We start from the raw sequence: 13,463 nt of genomic DNA, 5'->3' as shown, positions 1-13,463 counted from the left end.
GACACAGAGTCCGTGGCACCAGGGGCACATATGTGCTTCACATTACTAGTTACTGGGTTATTCATTATAGAATTAAAATAGGCCTGTGCGAAACAACACACTCACCCCAGAAAAGGAGCACCCCCCACCCCACTGGGACCAGGCTGACTCACCTCTAACACAATGGGAAGCCCCCCACCAACACCACACAAGTTTCTAAACCAGAGACGATTTCTTCCATATAAAACAAAATACCTGGTCTCTGCAGGAGAAGCTGCCTATTTTTCTGTGTAAGTTCTTTACACCATGCTGGCATCTGCCTGCCTTTCGTCAGCCCCTCCCACTAAATACTGGGGCCAGGTTTGCCTAGGACTCACCTCTCCAAGGCATATTCTCACACTTCAAGACCTCCCTGCCTCCTTTGTTCACTACTGGCCCCGCCAGGGGGGGTGGGGGGACTGGGGGAGGTGGCCGGAGTGGAAAGGGAAGGACCTTTAAAGAAAGCCCCCACCCCCACTCCGGGAGATCACACCCTCTTTCGAATCAAAGACCACTTTCAGAGAATGCTTACGTGCCCAATATTTGGGATGGGATTTCAGAGGGCTCGCTGACCCCTGACCACGGGCTCCCACAGAAGCCCTGCCTGCACCTGATTTGTCCATTTCACAAAGGAGCACACAACGAGCCCAAGAGGGACAAGATCAAACACCCAGCAGTGGAGGAGAAGGGCCTAGGTCCCAAGTCATTCAGCAAATACCGCCTGAGGCCCTCCTAAGCACCAGGCCCCCTCTCTCACACTGGGGTTGGCATAGAGGACTCAGGCAAAGCCCCCGATGCTGTTGGACTTTCAATTCCAGGGAATGACATGAGGTCCTGTATATGCCACGCTAGTTTCTCAACTCCTCAAGCCTCCCGCTGAAATTAACTCGTGGCTGAAGGCCTTGGTTCTTCTTGATGGGGTGCACGAGCACTTCCTTTGCCTCCCCAAGCGTCTGACACTGCAGGGCAGGCAAACCCAAAGGTGACCCATCACTGCCCACTGAATCCGGCAGGCTTCCCACCCTGCCACTCCTCAAGTGACACCCTCTCGCCAGAGCTGGAGGTCAAGTCTTCTTTCTGTTTATCTGACCCGACCAAACACAGCTGGTCATTCCCTCCTGCACTGGTCTGGTCAGCTTTGGGGACACGAAGCACTGGTCACTCTTCAGCCTCTCCTGCCGGCTCGCCTTCCTCCAGGCACCTCTATGCGCTGGTGACCCTCACTGCTCTGTCTGGGACCCCTCCCTGTCCCCCAAGTTCTCCAGATGAGGCCAAAATCACAGGGCTTGGAAGACCTTCTCTACACAGCTGACCCACACACCGGAATCTCTGCACCTAATGTCCATGTGACTCGGAACCGAGCTGGCAACACTGCAGTCTTCGCACGTCCCAGATGGAGCCTTGCTCTCCCAGCCCCAACCCGCCCCTGCCAACTCCTGTCCTTCTCATTAAACGGCACCATGGCCGCCTCACTCAATTGTTTAGATCAGAAAACCTACACCTCATGCCCTCCAAATGAATCCAGAGCAAACGGGGGCCGAGCAAAAGCCCAGCCTGGCTCACGTCCATGGTCAAGCTCTACACAGAGGCTTCGGGGTCAGAACAGGAGGCTGTCCTTCCCTGTACCTCCCTGTGTCCCCAACAGCACTGCAGCAACTGCCTTACCGATTCCCATGACAGCCTCCCCCCCACCTGGCACCGTGGTGGACGGTGAGAGAAACCTGAGAGAAATCTGCCCATCCAGGACCCCCAGCTGAGTCCCGGCCAGCTCCCTCCCACCGCAGCCCAGATGCCCTTCTCTCCCAACGACTGGGCACTACGAAAAGGGCTCATTCTGTCTTAAATGAAGAACTAACATGAACTAGCACCAGAAACACAGGAACCGGCAGTGGGGGAGGGGGATCACATGTCAGTCAGATCATGGGTTCAGTGAATACTGGCCCAAGGCAGGAACTTTGGGGACCAATTCTAGAGATGAGAAGACTGAGGGAGGACCAGACAGGGGAAGTGGCCTGTCTGGGAGCTCACCCAACAGCCCTGTGAATGAGCCAGGCCCGGACACGCGCCAGCTTCACCCAGCTCCCCGTGGGGCCCCTTCCCCGGATCTCTTTGGAGCAGATGGTCTGTGGGGCTGGGCTGTTGTCCCTGGCGGCCAACCATCTGGGAGCGACAGTTCAGCTGGGTGTTTTCCAGCCTGAGAGTAACCTTTGTCTCTCTTTTATGACCTGATTAAATCCCCTCCCAACGGATAGGGCCAGACTGCCGTTAAGCCCAAAGGGAGGCCGGCCTTGGGCCATCAGGTCTGCCGTCCACTGTGGTCACCATGGCAGATGGTACCACTCTTTCCTGGGTGCCAAGCCCAGCATTCAACACTTCTCGTGCTCAAAGGGCACCTCTCAAAGCCCATCACAGGTGTGTGGTACTATTACCCCCTTTATCAAACAGGAAAGCTCAGAGGTACAATGACTTGGTTTTCTGCCCAAAGGCACACAGGGAGCCAGTGGCAGAGCTCAAACCTAACCGGGGTGTCTTCGACCCTCCTGACAGCACTTTATCCCTCCACCCACAGGGGCCAGGAAGACAAGTAGCAGTCTGAGTCCCCACCGAGGGGGGCTAGGATGGGCACCTGTGGCATGGGAGTTCCGCAGAAGGGGCTTACGGGCTGTGTGACTCTGAAGCCCACACCCCATATCCGCAGGTGGTGAGGGTCACTCTGTGTCCCACTCGGTGGCCAGGAAGTAGGGCTTCCCTGGGCGTCACTGTAAACATTACTGACCCCTCCCCACAAGGCAAAGGCCCCTTATTCTGGGGCCGCTCTGGGCTAGAAGCCCCACGGAATCCACTCACCACGTGAGCAAGCCTGTGGCACTGCACCCAACAGGTTCAAGAGACAGCAGAAGTGCAGACACCTGTCTGGGCCCTGCCGGATGGGCAGAGGGTTCCAACACCAAGCAACTTAAAAGCAGCCCATCATCCCTCACAGTTTAATGGCCACCGCCTCTTACAAGACTGCATTTCGATGTATGTAAAAGGCCTTGGGCAATTCTTGCAGGCCTCAGAGGCTTTCCAGCAGGGAGCTCAAGGCAAACCACCAACAGCAATGTGACCCTCTCAGCTCTGGCCCCCTGGCCTCTAGTTGTTGCAAATCCCCAGGCTGCCAGAGGCTGACATTCAAAGGGCTGCCTATGGGAGTCCCAGAGAAACGACCAGAAGGAGACCCAAGAGTAAGCCAGACTCAAGACCAGAGTAGTGCTGAACACACAGCCCAAGTTGGCTGGACCTGGTTCCCGTCTCTACTTTGCACCTTCCTGGCGACCAGACTTTGTGCCAAGCCCAGGAACTCCTCTGTGCCTATGATTTCCTCTGCTAAACAGGGATGACCTTTCCTAGGTCATAGGAGGGTTGCAGGGATTGGAGGAAGTGTATCACAAGTGACATGCTTACCCCAGGACATGGAGCTGGTCCAGGGGAGCCCTGCCCTCCTGCAAGGGAGGGGGGAGCAGAGCAGAGACATCAAGGGGCCTTCCAGATGCCATCAGCATTTGCTAACTCTCTGCGCCGCACCCCCCAGTAACCCAGCCCTAGTCTTTGTCCTAAGACAGCAACTCTATACTCAACCTGACCCTGAGAGCCCAGGGGGCTGAGAGTGAGTCTCAAGACTTCTCTCCGGGCCAGGAAAACTTGCCCTTCAAGACTGTAGCCACTCTGAGCCCTATAGAGTCCAGGGAAGGCCATTTTCAAACAGTCCCACATTCAAAGAGTAAAAACTAAGCCACTTCTCGCTCGGAGTCTGGAAGGTCTGGAGCAGGAAGGGACACTGGAGCCCAGCTTCCTCATTAGTGGGGAGCGGAGCCCAGGCCGGGTGGTGCCTCAGATGGGGTCACACAGCTATCACACACCAGCTTTCCTCCTGCCGGAAGGGTGGCTCTGAGAATAAGAAGTGTGTGTGCCCTTTCCAGCACAGCCAGCAAACAGATGCTAGGGGCCCCGGAGAGGAGGGGTAAGACTACCCAGAGGGCTCTGGGGGCAGTTTCCACAGATGTCTCTGAGTTTCCAGATAACAGACAGCTGACCCCCACCAAGCCCCGCCCAGGAATGACTGTGTCAAGGCCTTCGAGAGGAAGGAAGGAGAAGGGCAGAGTCATCTGAGGGAAGTTAGAAAGAGCCCTCCAGGCAAGGGAGAGAAGGAACCCCAACTGAGCCTCAGCCCCACCTTCACCCCAGTCTCCACAGTCTCCACTGCCAGCGCAGTTCAGTGAGGAACAGTGGGGCAAAACCGAAATACGAAGCCAGCATTGACATTTCTGTAGAGGGCCAGACAGTAAACATTTTCAGCTTTGTGCTGATGTCTGTTTCAAGCACTCAACTCTGCTTTTATAGCAGAAAAGCAGCCACAGATAACATGTTAACGAATGGGCAGGGCTGTGTTCCAATAAAGCTGTACGTGCAAAACCTGGCCAAGAGCCAGCCAGGCTTGTGAGCCACAGTCTGATGAACGCTGTGCTGAACTTTCACACTAAAACCACGTAGACCTCAGGACCAAAGACATGATTTCCTTCAGCTTGGTCCCACGAACCCTGGGTATCCTTATAATTCAAGTCTCCAACCTGGTCATCTTTATGGGCCGGAACAGGTCATAATAAATAGCCTGAAACCGTAAGAACAAAATCCCAAGTGATCCATCCCCACGATGGAATATTTTAACTCTCAATGTGGCGGTGCCTGGAGGTGGGCCTCTGGGAGGTATTTAGGGCTGGATGTGATCACAAGGGTGGGGCCTCCATGATTAGTATCCTTATTAAGAGGAAGAGAGACCAGACCTCTCTCTGCCACATAGGACTCGGCAAGAAGGCAGCCATCTGCAAGCCAGGGAGAGAGCCTCACCAGAACCCAACCATGCTAGCACCCTGATCTCAGACTTTCAGCCTCCAGAAAAGTGAGAAATTACATTTTTGTTGTTTAAGTCAATGAGTTGATGGTATTTTGGTATGGCAGCCTGAGCTGACCAAAACAGGAGGATGTTTAAATGAGAAACTATATCTAGCATCTGATCAAAAGTTACTAGACAGGGTGCCCGGCTGGTTCAGTAGGTAGGGTGTGGGACTCTTGATCTCAGGGCTGTGAGTTCAAGCCCCATGTTGGGTATGGAGCCTACTTAAAATAAAAAAAATTACCAAAAAAAATACAAAAATTTATTAGATTGGCAAGAAGGGAAATAAATGTGATCTATAACAAGGAAAAATATTCAGTAACTAGAAAAAGGCACAAACATGACAGAGAAGGTGGAATTAGCTAAGACATGAAAACAGATCATTGTACAGACCCTTGGGGATTTAAAAGGAAATATAAACATAATGAGGAAAGAAATAGAAAACAGAAGGTCAAATAGAACTATTACAAATAGAAAATACAACAGTGGAAATATAGAATTCACTAGATGGGTTTAACAGCAATTAGACACTATAGGAGAAAACATCAGTCAACTTGAAGACAAAGCAAAAGAAACTATTTGAACTGAAGGGTAGGGGTGGGGGAATTGAACAGAGCCTCAGTTACCCACGAGATAACAAGCAATCTGAGAAGAAAAAGGGAGAGATATATATTTGAAGAAATATGTATATTTGAAGAAAAGGGAGAGGTGTATATTTGAAGAAATAATAGTCAAAGTAGTCTTAAATCTGATGAAAACTATAAACCCACAAACCCAAAGGCCCAACGAACCCCAAACAGAATAAACAAAGAAAACCATATCAGCCTGTATCATAAGAAAACTGCTGAAATCCAGTAATAAAGAGAAACTATGGAAGTGAGCCAGGAGAGGGAAGAAAGGACACATTACATACAGAGTACATATACACAAGATATTTTAACCAAATGAAAGAAAATGTATCAAAATGCATGAGATGCAGAAAAGAGTATCAAATACCCATACTAGGAAAGAAGATCTAAAATCAATGATCTAATCTACCTTAAACAGCTAGAAAAAAGGCAAAGTAATCCCAAAGTAGAAGTGAGGAAATAAAAATAGGAGCAGGGGCACCTGGGTGGCTCAGTCGGTTAAACCTCTCTTGACTGAGGCTCCAGTCATGCATGATCTCAGGGTCGTGAGATCAAGCCCTGTGTTGGGATCTACGCTCAATGGGGAGTGTGCCTAAGATTCTCTCTCTTCCTCTGCCCCTCCTCCCCTGATTGCACAGGCACGCTCTCTCTCTCTAAAAAAATGTAAAATAATAATAATAATAGAAGCAGAAATCAATGAAACAGACTTAAGATAGATGGTGGTAACAACTGCAGGAGAATATGAATGGACCCAACACCCCTGAACTGTGCATGGAAAAATGGCTACAATTCTAAATCGTTCTTATGCTTTACTATAATTTTTCAAAAATAAAATTTAAAAATACTTTTTAAAGTCTTTAAAGATATCAATGAAATTCAGAACAAAAGAACAACAGAAAAAGCACCATCTGAACTAAAAGAAGTCAGATCCAAGAGTCCATTCTAACATAGAGCGATGGGAGGCAGATGGATGGTTTTCCTGAGGATGGGGTGGGAGGGAATGACTACAGAGGGGCCCAGGACAGTTTTGGGAGTGACAGAAAGGTTTTATATCTTCACTGCAGTGCAGGGGTTCCATGGGAGTACACAGCTGTTAACTCACCGAACTACACACTGGAAGTGGGTAAGTATTATTCTATCAAATTTACACCTCAATAGAGGTGGTATTTTTAAAAGTGTTTCTGGGTGAAAAAAAAAGAGAGAGAGAGAGAAGATGAGAAGATGGGAACCAAGATGGGAACAGAGGGCACTCTTGCGCACAAGACAAATCAGTAGACTGGGTCATGCCAGCTATCTACTAGGGAAGGATGCAGACTTACACACATCACTGGTTGGCTAGACTTGACCCCAATCCTGGGAGTGTATAATAGTCATGTGCACTTGGCAATGACCACAGTGCACTGTGAACTGCCTCCGTTGGAAAACCCTGCTGATGATCCTGGTTTCCCACATGCCCAAGTGAGAGCAGGAGCTGAAGCCCCGCAGGGAGTAGCACCAGGGTGTTCTAGTGGAATCCCTGATTAAGCAATCTTTGCCCTTGGCCATGGAAAGTGCAACTATGGAAAAATACACATACACACACCCAGGAGATAAGGCGATCTATTTCCTTTGAATTGGGGCAACCCTTCTAGAGAAGTAATTTTGACGGTATAAATGTGTCAGCCAGGTCAAAACAACATACACACTCTCTGACCCATTTAATCCCACTCCTGGGAATCTAGCCCAGCAAATAATTTCCCTCCCTTGCCCAAAGGGAAGAATCTTTACTATACCAAACTAATCTCTGCATCCTTATCTAGGATAGTAAAAAAAATTGGAAACAACCGAAATGTCCAATATGGGAATTTCCAAAAATACAAGAAGAAGACCATGTGGCAACCTAGAACGTTCTATGCTAGCAGATGCTGACATGAAAACACAGAACTCATGACCGCAAGGTTGCTCTCACAAAGATGGGAAAGTGTCCTCGACTGCAGACAGGATGGAGCACGTGGACGGGATGGGGTAAAGCTGGGGTGCCTTGTGCAATCTTCTAGAATTTCCATGCAACTATAAAAGTTTGTTAAATAAAACTTGAAGAGAAACAGTTATCATTTCTCAGCATTGGAAGTGAAAATATACTACACACATGATTAAAGCCCTAGACTTTCTCTTCGTACTCATTACCCAGAGACAGAAGCAGAGAAACTGCGTTTGAGACCGGGTGGTCAAGCCTTGGGATGTGGTGTTACATGGAAAGAGTTCAGCTCAAATAAGGGCCATTCTAGATCAGAGCGATGCAGAGACCTGAGCTCACCACGGGATGTGGGGAGCCCCCATCAAAGGAGGTACACAGTATAGGCCAAAGAGAATTAGATCCTCTATCCACGAAGGTGCTGGGGGCAGGGGGAGGGAGCTGACCTTTCACGCCTTCCCCGTCAGACTTGCTCTGCCTCTCAGACCTATCCCCGTCTGCCTGGGACAGGCCTGTCATTCGGGCAGAATTCTTCATAACCGTTCTTTCACTCTTAAGTTTCCTGACTTGTCGCCCTGCTCCTGGGAGGTCTTTGTGGCTTTGAAGGGACCTGAAGCCATGCTGGCCACAGAGTACAAACGCCCGTGGCTCCCCTCTCACCTACAGGCTGCCCCCTGGGCTCCAAAGCTAATTCCTGCACTCCCTGAGCAGCAAAACAGCGGCTTGGCTCAAACCTGCCCATGTCTCCGAGAAGGCCAGGGGCAGGGGGCTCTCCTGTCCGCAGAACACAGGCTCATTGTCTGTGCCACAAGGGGCCTCAGTTCTTCACTGTTCATCCACCTCTGAAATAGATCCAGGCAAGGGCTCCATCTGAACCTTCACAGGTCAAACTCGAAGCTGGTGGTGGGAAGCGATCCTGCAGTTGCAGACATCCTCTGACTCGTCCCCTCCAGGGGATTCACTCGGCTAGACCAGGTGGGGCAAGAACAAAAAACAGGACCCCCCGCAGCCCTTCCTCTAGGGTATCCCGTCCTCCGCCAGTCAGAGGAGATCGCTTTCGTGGGAAAGCAAAGACGCTACGGAACGAGGGTCTGAACCATATGTTCGAGGCCGGCTCAGTGGCACTCCGCATGGCCACAGTGTTGAGCAACAGTGCCACCAAAACCGGAACTCTGCACCCCCTCAATACTGACTTCCCCTTCTCCCCTCCCCTGCCCCTGGCAACCCCTCTCTCCTGTCCATCTCTGGGAACCGGACGACTCTCGGGACCGCCTCTGAGTGGGGCCACACAGGATCTGTCCTTCTGTGATGGGCTTATTTCACTTGCCATGAAATCCTTGGAGCTCACCCGTGCTGTAGCATGTGTGTCACAATTTCCTTCCTTTTTGAGGCGGAGAAAGATCCCGCTGCATGCACAGAGCGTGTTCTGTCTCTCTATTCATCTGTGGGTAGACACCTGAGCCGTTTCTGTCTCTTGGCTGTTATGAATAATGCTGCTGTGAACACAGGTAAGCAGACTACTCTCTGAGACCTTGCTTCTTCATTCTTCTGGGTCTATGCCCACAGTGGAATTGCTGGATCCTATGGTAATTCTATTTTTTTACATTCTGAGGAACCTCCATACTCTTTTCCAGAGTGGCTACACCGTTTTACATTCTCACCAACAGTGCCCGGGGATTCCAATTTCTCCACATCCTCGTCAACATCTGTTATTTTGGTGGGCGTTGTGTGTTTCCTTGTGTGTTTAATAATAGCCATCCCGATGGGAGCAAAATGGGATCTTCTTGCCGTTTTGATCTGCATTTTCTTTTTTTAATTAATTATTTATTTGAGAGCACAAGCAGGGAGGAGGGGCAGACGGAGAGGGAAAAGCAGACCCGGGGCTGGATCCCAAGACCCTGGGACCATGAGCTGAACCAAAGGCAGATGCTCAACCGACTAAGCCACCCAGGCGCCCCTTGATTTACATTTTCTTAAGACAAAATGACATTCTGCACTTGAAACAGGGCTCACTAATAAACCAAAGAATGACTATGATTTAAAAAAAAAAAAAGGCAGAGGGGCACCTGGCTGGCTCAGTTAGTGGAGCACGCAGCTCTTGATCTCAGGGTCATGAGTTAAAGCCCCATGTTGGGCATGAAACCTACATACGTACATACATACATACATCGATAAATACATTTTTTTAAGCAGAAAGTGCTAAAGCCCTCACAACACTCCATCATCTAGAAGTATTGTTTCCCCGATGAACCCTATGAAGCCCAGCTCCCCGCTCACCCTGTATACAGACACCGACTACGTCCCCATTTGTCCTCTCAAGAGAGTATTTAACAATCCCTTGAGAAAATCTCAGCTGTGAACCGAGGGAGAGAGCTTTAAAAACCCTGGTAGAGTGTGTAGGTATTGGCTATGAAGTATGTCAGTATACAAATAATTCTGAATGTGGCAAAGTGCTCAACACAGCCTTATTTGTTCTGGCTCCCAGCATGGGTCAGAGAAACGACGGGTTGCCATCCGTGTATCTGAACCTGCTGCCGAGCCCAGGTCTGCCCGCAAAGCTGCAATCCCATCCCTCTGTTCATTGTCCCTTCGTCAAAACAAAACAAACACAAAAACTCTCTGTGCAAAATGATTATCTATGCTTTACTTCAAAATACGGGTGGAATGGGGTGTGGGAAGGGAATATAAATTAAACAGGATCAGCTCGGAGTTGATTGATGTTGAAGCAAGGTGATGGGAACATGGGGGGGGTGTTAGATCGTTTGATTTTGGTTATTTCTTCCATTTCAAAGAGAAAACTTCTCTGACGAAGTAAGGCTTGGCACATGACTGTATATGTTTCCAGCGACTCTGGGAAGCAGGAGGCAGGCCTGTGACATCAGCATTTCACCAAAACAGGAAGCCTCCTCAGGACCACTCAGTGTGGGTGCAAGTCCAGCCCAGCACCTGGGTGCAGGCCTCCCACTGCACCTACCCTGTGTCTCCCAGAGGGCCCTGCACCCCACTTCTCAGGCCTCACCACACACTTGAGCTCTGGTGCAGAAGAAGAGAGCAATCAGTGCCAAGGACCCAGAAGGGAAGCATCTGGGTTATTCTCCCCCCAAGCTTTCTTGTGCCTCATTTCCCTGACTGCTCCTTTTTGTCCCTTCCTGCTTGGTCCCCGGGCACACCAACTGAGAAACAGACTCTTGACCACACACTTGTCAATCCTACAGAATGCAGTAACACGGCAGCACCCTTCACTCAAGCAAACTTGCTACGATTCCGGATTCAGGAGCTCCAGTATTCAAATCTGGTGCTGCCGAGTTGTTACTACTGGGCAAGTTGGGAAGCTTCCCAAGAGCAAAGAATCTGTTCTGAAAAGAATGTGAAGAAATGGAGATTAGCGGGCCCTCAGCCACAGCAGTGAGAAGTTTTGCTCTCGCTGCAAAATTCGGGATGACCTTCAGAGGACAGGCACAAGACCAAGTAAGCAGAGCCTGGGGTGGGAGAGAACAACATGTCACCTGGGTGTCCAACTGTCCAAAGTGTCAGACTGCCTGCCAAGGCCAGGGGGCCCTCTGCCATACACTGGGCTGGTGGGCAGGGCCTCCAGGTGGGGCCAGGGAGGGAGCAGGGCAGGTCCAGGAAGCCATACACCGCACCAATGAGGCAGTCACAGGCCTCTCATTAGGAAAATCCCACAGGAACCACATCGACTGTCCTATATTGCCTTATTTCAAGGGAAATGATGAAGTTGCTGGTGACAGGTTGTCCAGGCAAAGAAAAAGATGTGGGGTCAGTGGCCAAGCCACTGAAACCCACCCTGTTTCTCCAGAACAGAAACCCTCTAAAATTTTGAGATAAATCATCAGGAGTTTATGATGCATATGAAATCAAAGGTAAAAGCTGAGAAGTCTTAGTGATCTGCCCTGTTTGCAAGAGTTCCGGTCCAAACAGGGCATTGCAACATCCGCAGTAGAAGCAAAATGTGGCATGATGGCCGATCACTCTGTCCCTCCTTCCCTATGCACGCCCCCCCCAAACCCTGAAGCTGACCAGCGACACTTGCTGTAGGTGCACGATCGCGTCCCCTCACCCACCCGCACAGACTCAGTGTCTGCTTCTCCCTGGACCGAGCCCACTGGTGACACACACATGCTGTGCTACCTCCCCTGATGCCCTGACCATCTCCAGCCAGTGCCCGAGTGCCCGAGTTCTCTGATCTTCTTTAAGGCAAGAGTCCTTGAAAGAACCATCCTGAGTCACAGTCTCCACTGCCTCACATTCCGCTGGCCCCCCAGCCAACCCCAGGTGGGTTTCCATCCCCCCAACCAGGACACACAGCGGCTCTGACCAGGGTCACCAACAACCTCTACCTCTTCAAAGCCAATGCCAATTTTCTGCCCTTATCCTACGTTACTTCCCTGTGCATAGCTAACTGTTCCTCTCTACCTGGAAGGCTTCTGCAATACAGAGTCTCCTGGCCTCCCCTTAGCCCGCTTACTCACAGCCAACTCTGGAGCAGACTTTCCTCTTCAAGGAAGAGGTTGCTTCACCTCTAGCAACCCAGGACTCCATATTCACACCTCTCCTCTTCTCAGTCAACACATTTCCCCCAACCTTCTCTGATGTGGCCAAGACTTTCATCTCTAGGATGGTCACAGACATGGGAGATGGACATGTTCATGTGGTCAAGAGACCATTCTAACACTTCTGTCCCAAAATTCTCAGGACATGGTACCACCACCCATTCCTTCACTTTGCTGAATCATTCCAAAACTTGTAACCTACCAAGACCAAGAATTACTAAAAGAAGTAGAAAGTAATTCCACCTACTTACTGAGCATTGTAAGGTCCTACATGACCTGGTTCTTTCATGTCTCAGTCCTCACTTGTGTCCCCTCCCCCTGTACTCACTGAGCTCCAGCGACATGGTCTTCTCTTTGTCCCCTGCACATGCCAAGTGCATTTCTGCCTCAGGGCCTTTGCAGATGCTGCTCTTCAGGCCTGCAGCTTTCTTCCCAGACCCCTACTGGCTGTGTCTTCACAGGTACACTGGTCTCAGCCCTTAAGTCATCTCCTTGGAGTGCCCTCCCTTGACCTCCCTAGCCAAGAAGCTTCTCCCTCCCTGCTCTGTTGCTCAGGAGGTTAATGTCATTACTGGTTAAACATAAGCACCGTAAGGAAAAGGACTTTATTGCCCTTGAGCACTCTTACCTCCCAGAGAGCAGAACAGCGCCTGGCCCATAGTCAAAGGGGCACAAAGTGCCCCGCTGCCAAGGTCACGTTGGGAGCATCCCCAGGGCAGGGAAGGCAGAAAGCAGACCTGCATGTGGGCCAGAGCTCCAAGTGTTTCTGAGCCTCCAAGGCTGGGGTAGGGGTCCATTAGCCTGGTTTCTGATCACGCAAGCTATCCCCATCACAGTACTTAGCAGCCTATTGTATAGCATTAACTTGTCACGGGTTCTGCCTAGGCAGGGGCTGTTCGCCCTGCCCGCCTTCTCCCCCAGAGCCTCACAGCGGGCCTCGCCAATTGGCAGTGCATGAAGAATGCTATCCACTGAACAAAGGACAAGGCAGGGGACGAAGGTTGCTCTCGGGGACTCACCCAGAAGACGATGTTGTAGCTGAAGAGCAGGTACTTGTACCAGCAGCTGACCTCGGCGTTAGAGTATCTATAATAGTGCATCTTCCGAGAAGCGGGACCTGTGGGCAGACAGGGGGTGGTAAGACGACACGTGTAGGCTGCAAAACACCCCCCAAAACCCCTCCCCCAGGAAGAGCCAAGGTGAGGCTCACACACAGACTTTAGAAGTCTCCAAATTGTTCCCGTGTCCTGCACGAGTCCAAGCATCACTTCACTATCAGTGCCAGCTACAGACTGGGCAAGAATCACGCTAAGTCAACTTTCTAAAAGCAGCCAAAAGAAGAAGAGAATTTTTTAAAGAAT

At 50.5% G+C, this 13,463-nt stretch overlaps 1 protein-coding gene across 1 annotated transcript in view; it reads right to left on the bottom strand.

The window, feature by feature from the left end:
• TSPAN14 (tetraspanin 14) overlaps window positions 1–13,463 on the bottom strand; it is a 53,154-nt gene that overhangs the window by 12,512 nt on the left and 27,179 nt on the right. The window contains exon 2 of the mRNA XM_044239941.1: window positions 13,122–13,219. Coding sequence (XP_044095876.1) covers window positions 13,122–13,202 — 81 coding nt within the window. The 5' untranslated portion in view covers window positions 13,203–13,219. The remainder of the gene's footprint in view (window positions 1–13,121; window positions 13,220–13,463) is intronic.

Source organism: Neovison vison, chromosome 2 (assembly GCF_020171115.1).
Source record: "Neovison vison isolate M4711 chromosome 2, ASM_NN_V1, whole genome shotgun sequence".
NCBI lineage: Eukaryota > Metazoa > Chordata > Mammalia > Carnivora > Mustelidae > Neogale > Neogale vison.
Note: the sequence above shows the minus strand (reverse complement) of the source record. Positions and strands in the feature narration are given on the sequence as shown.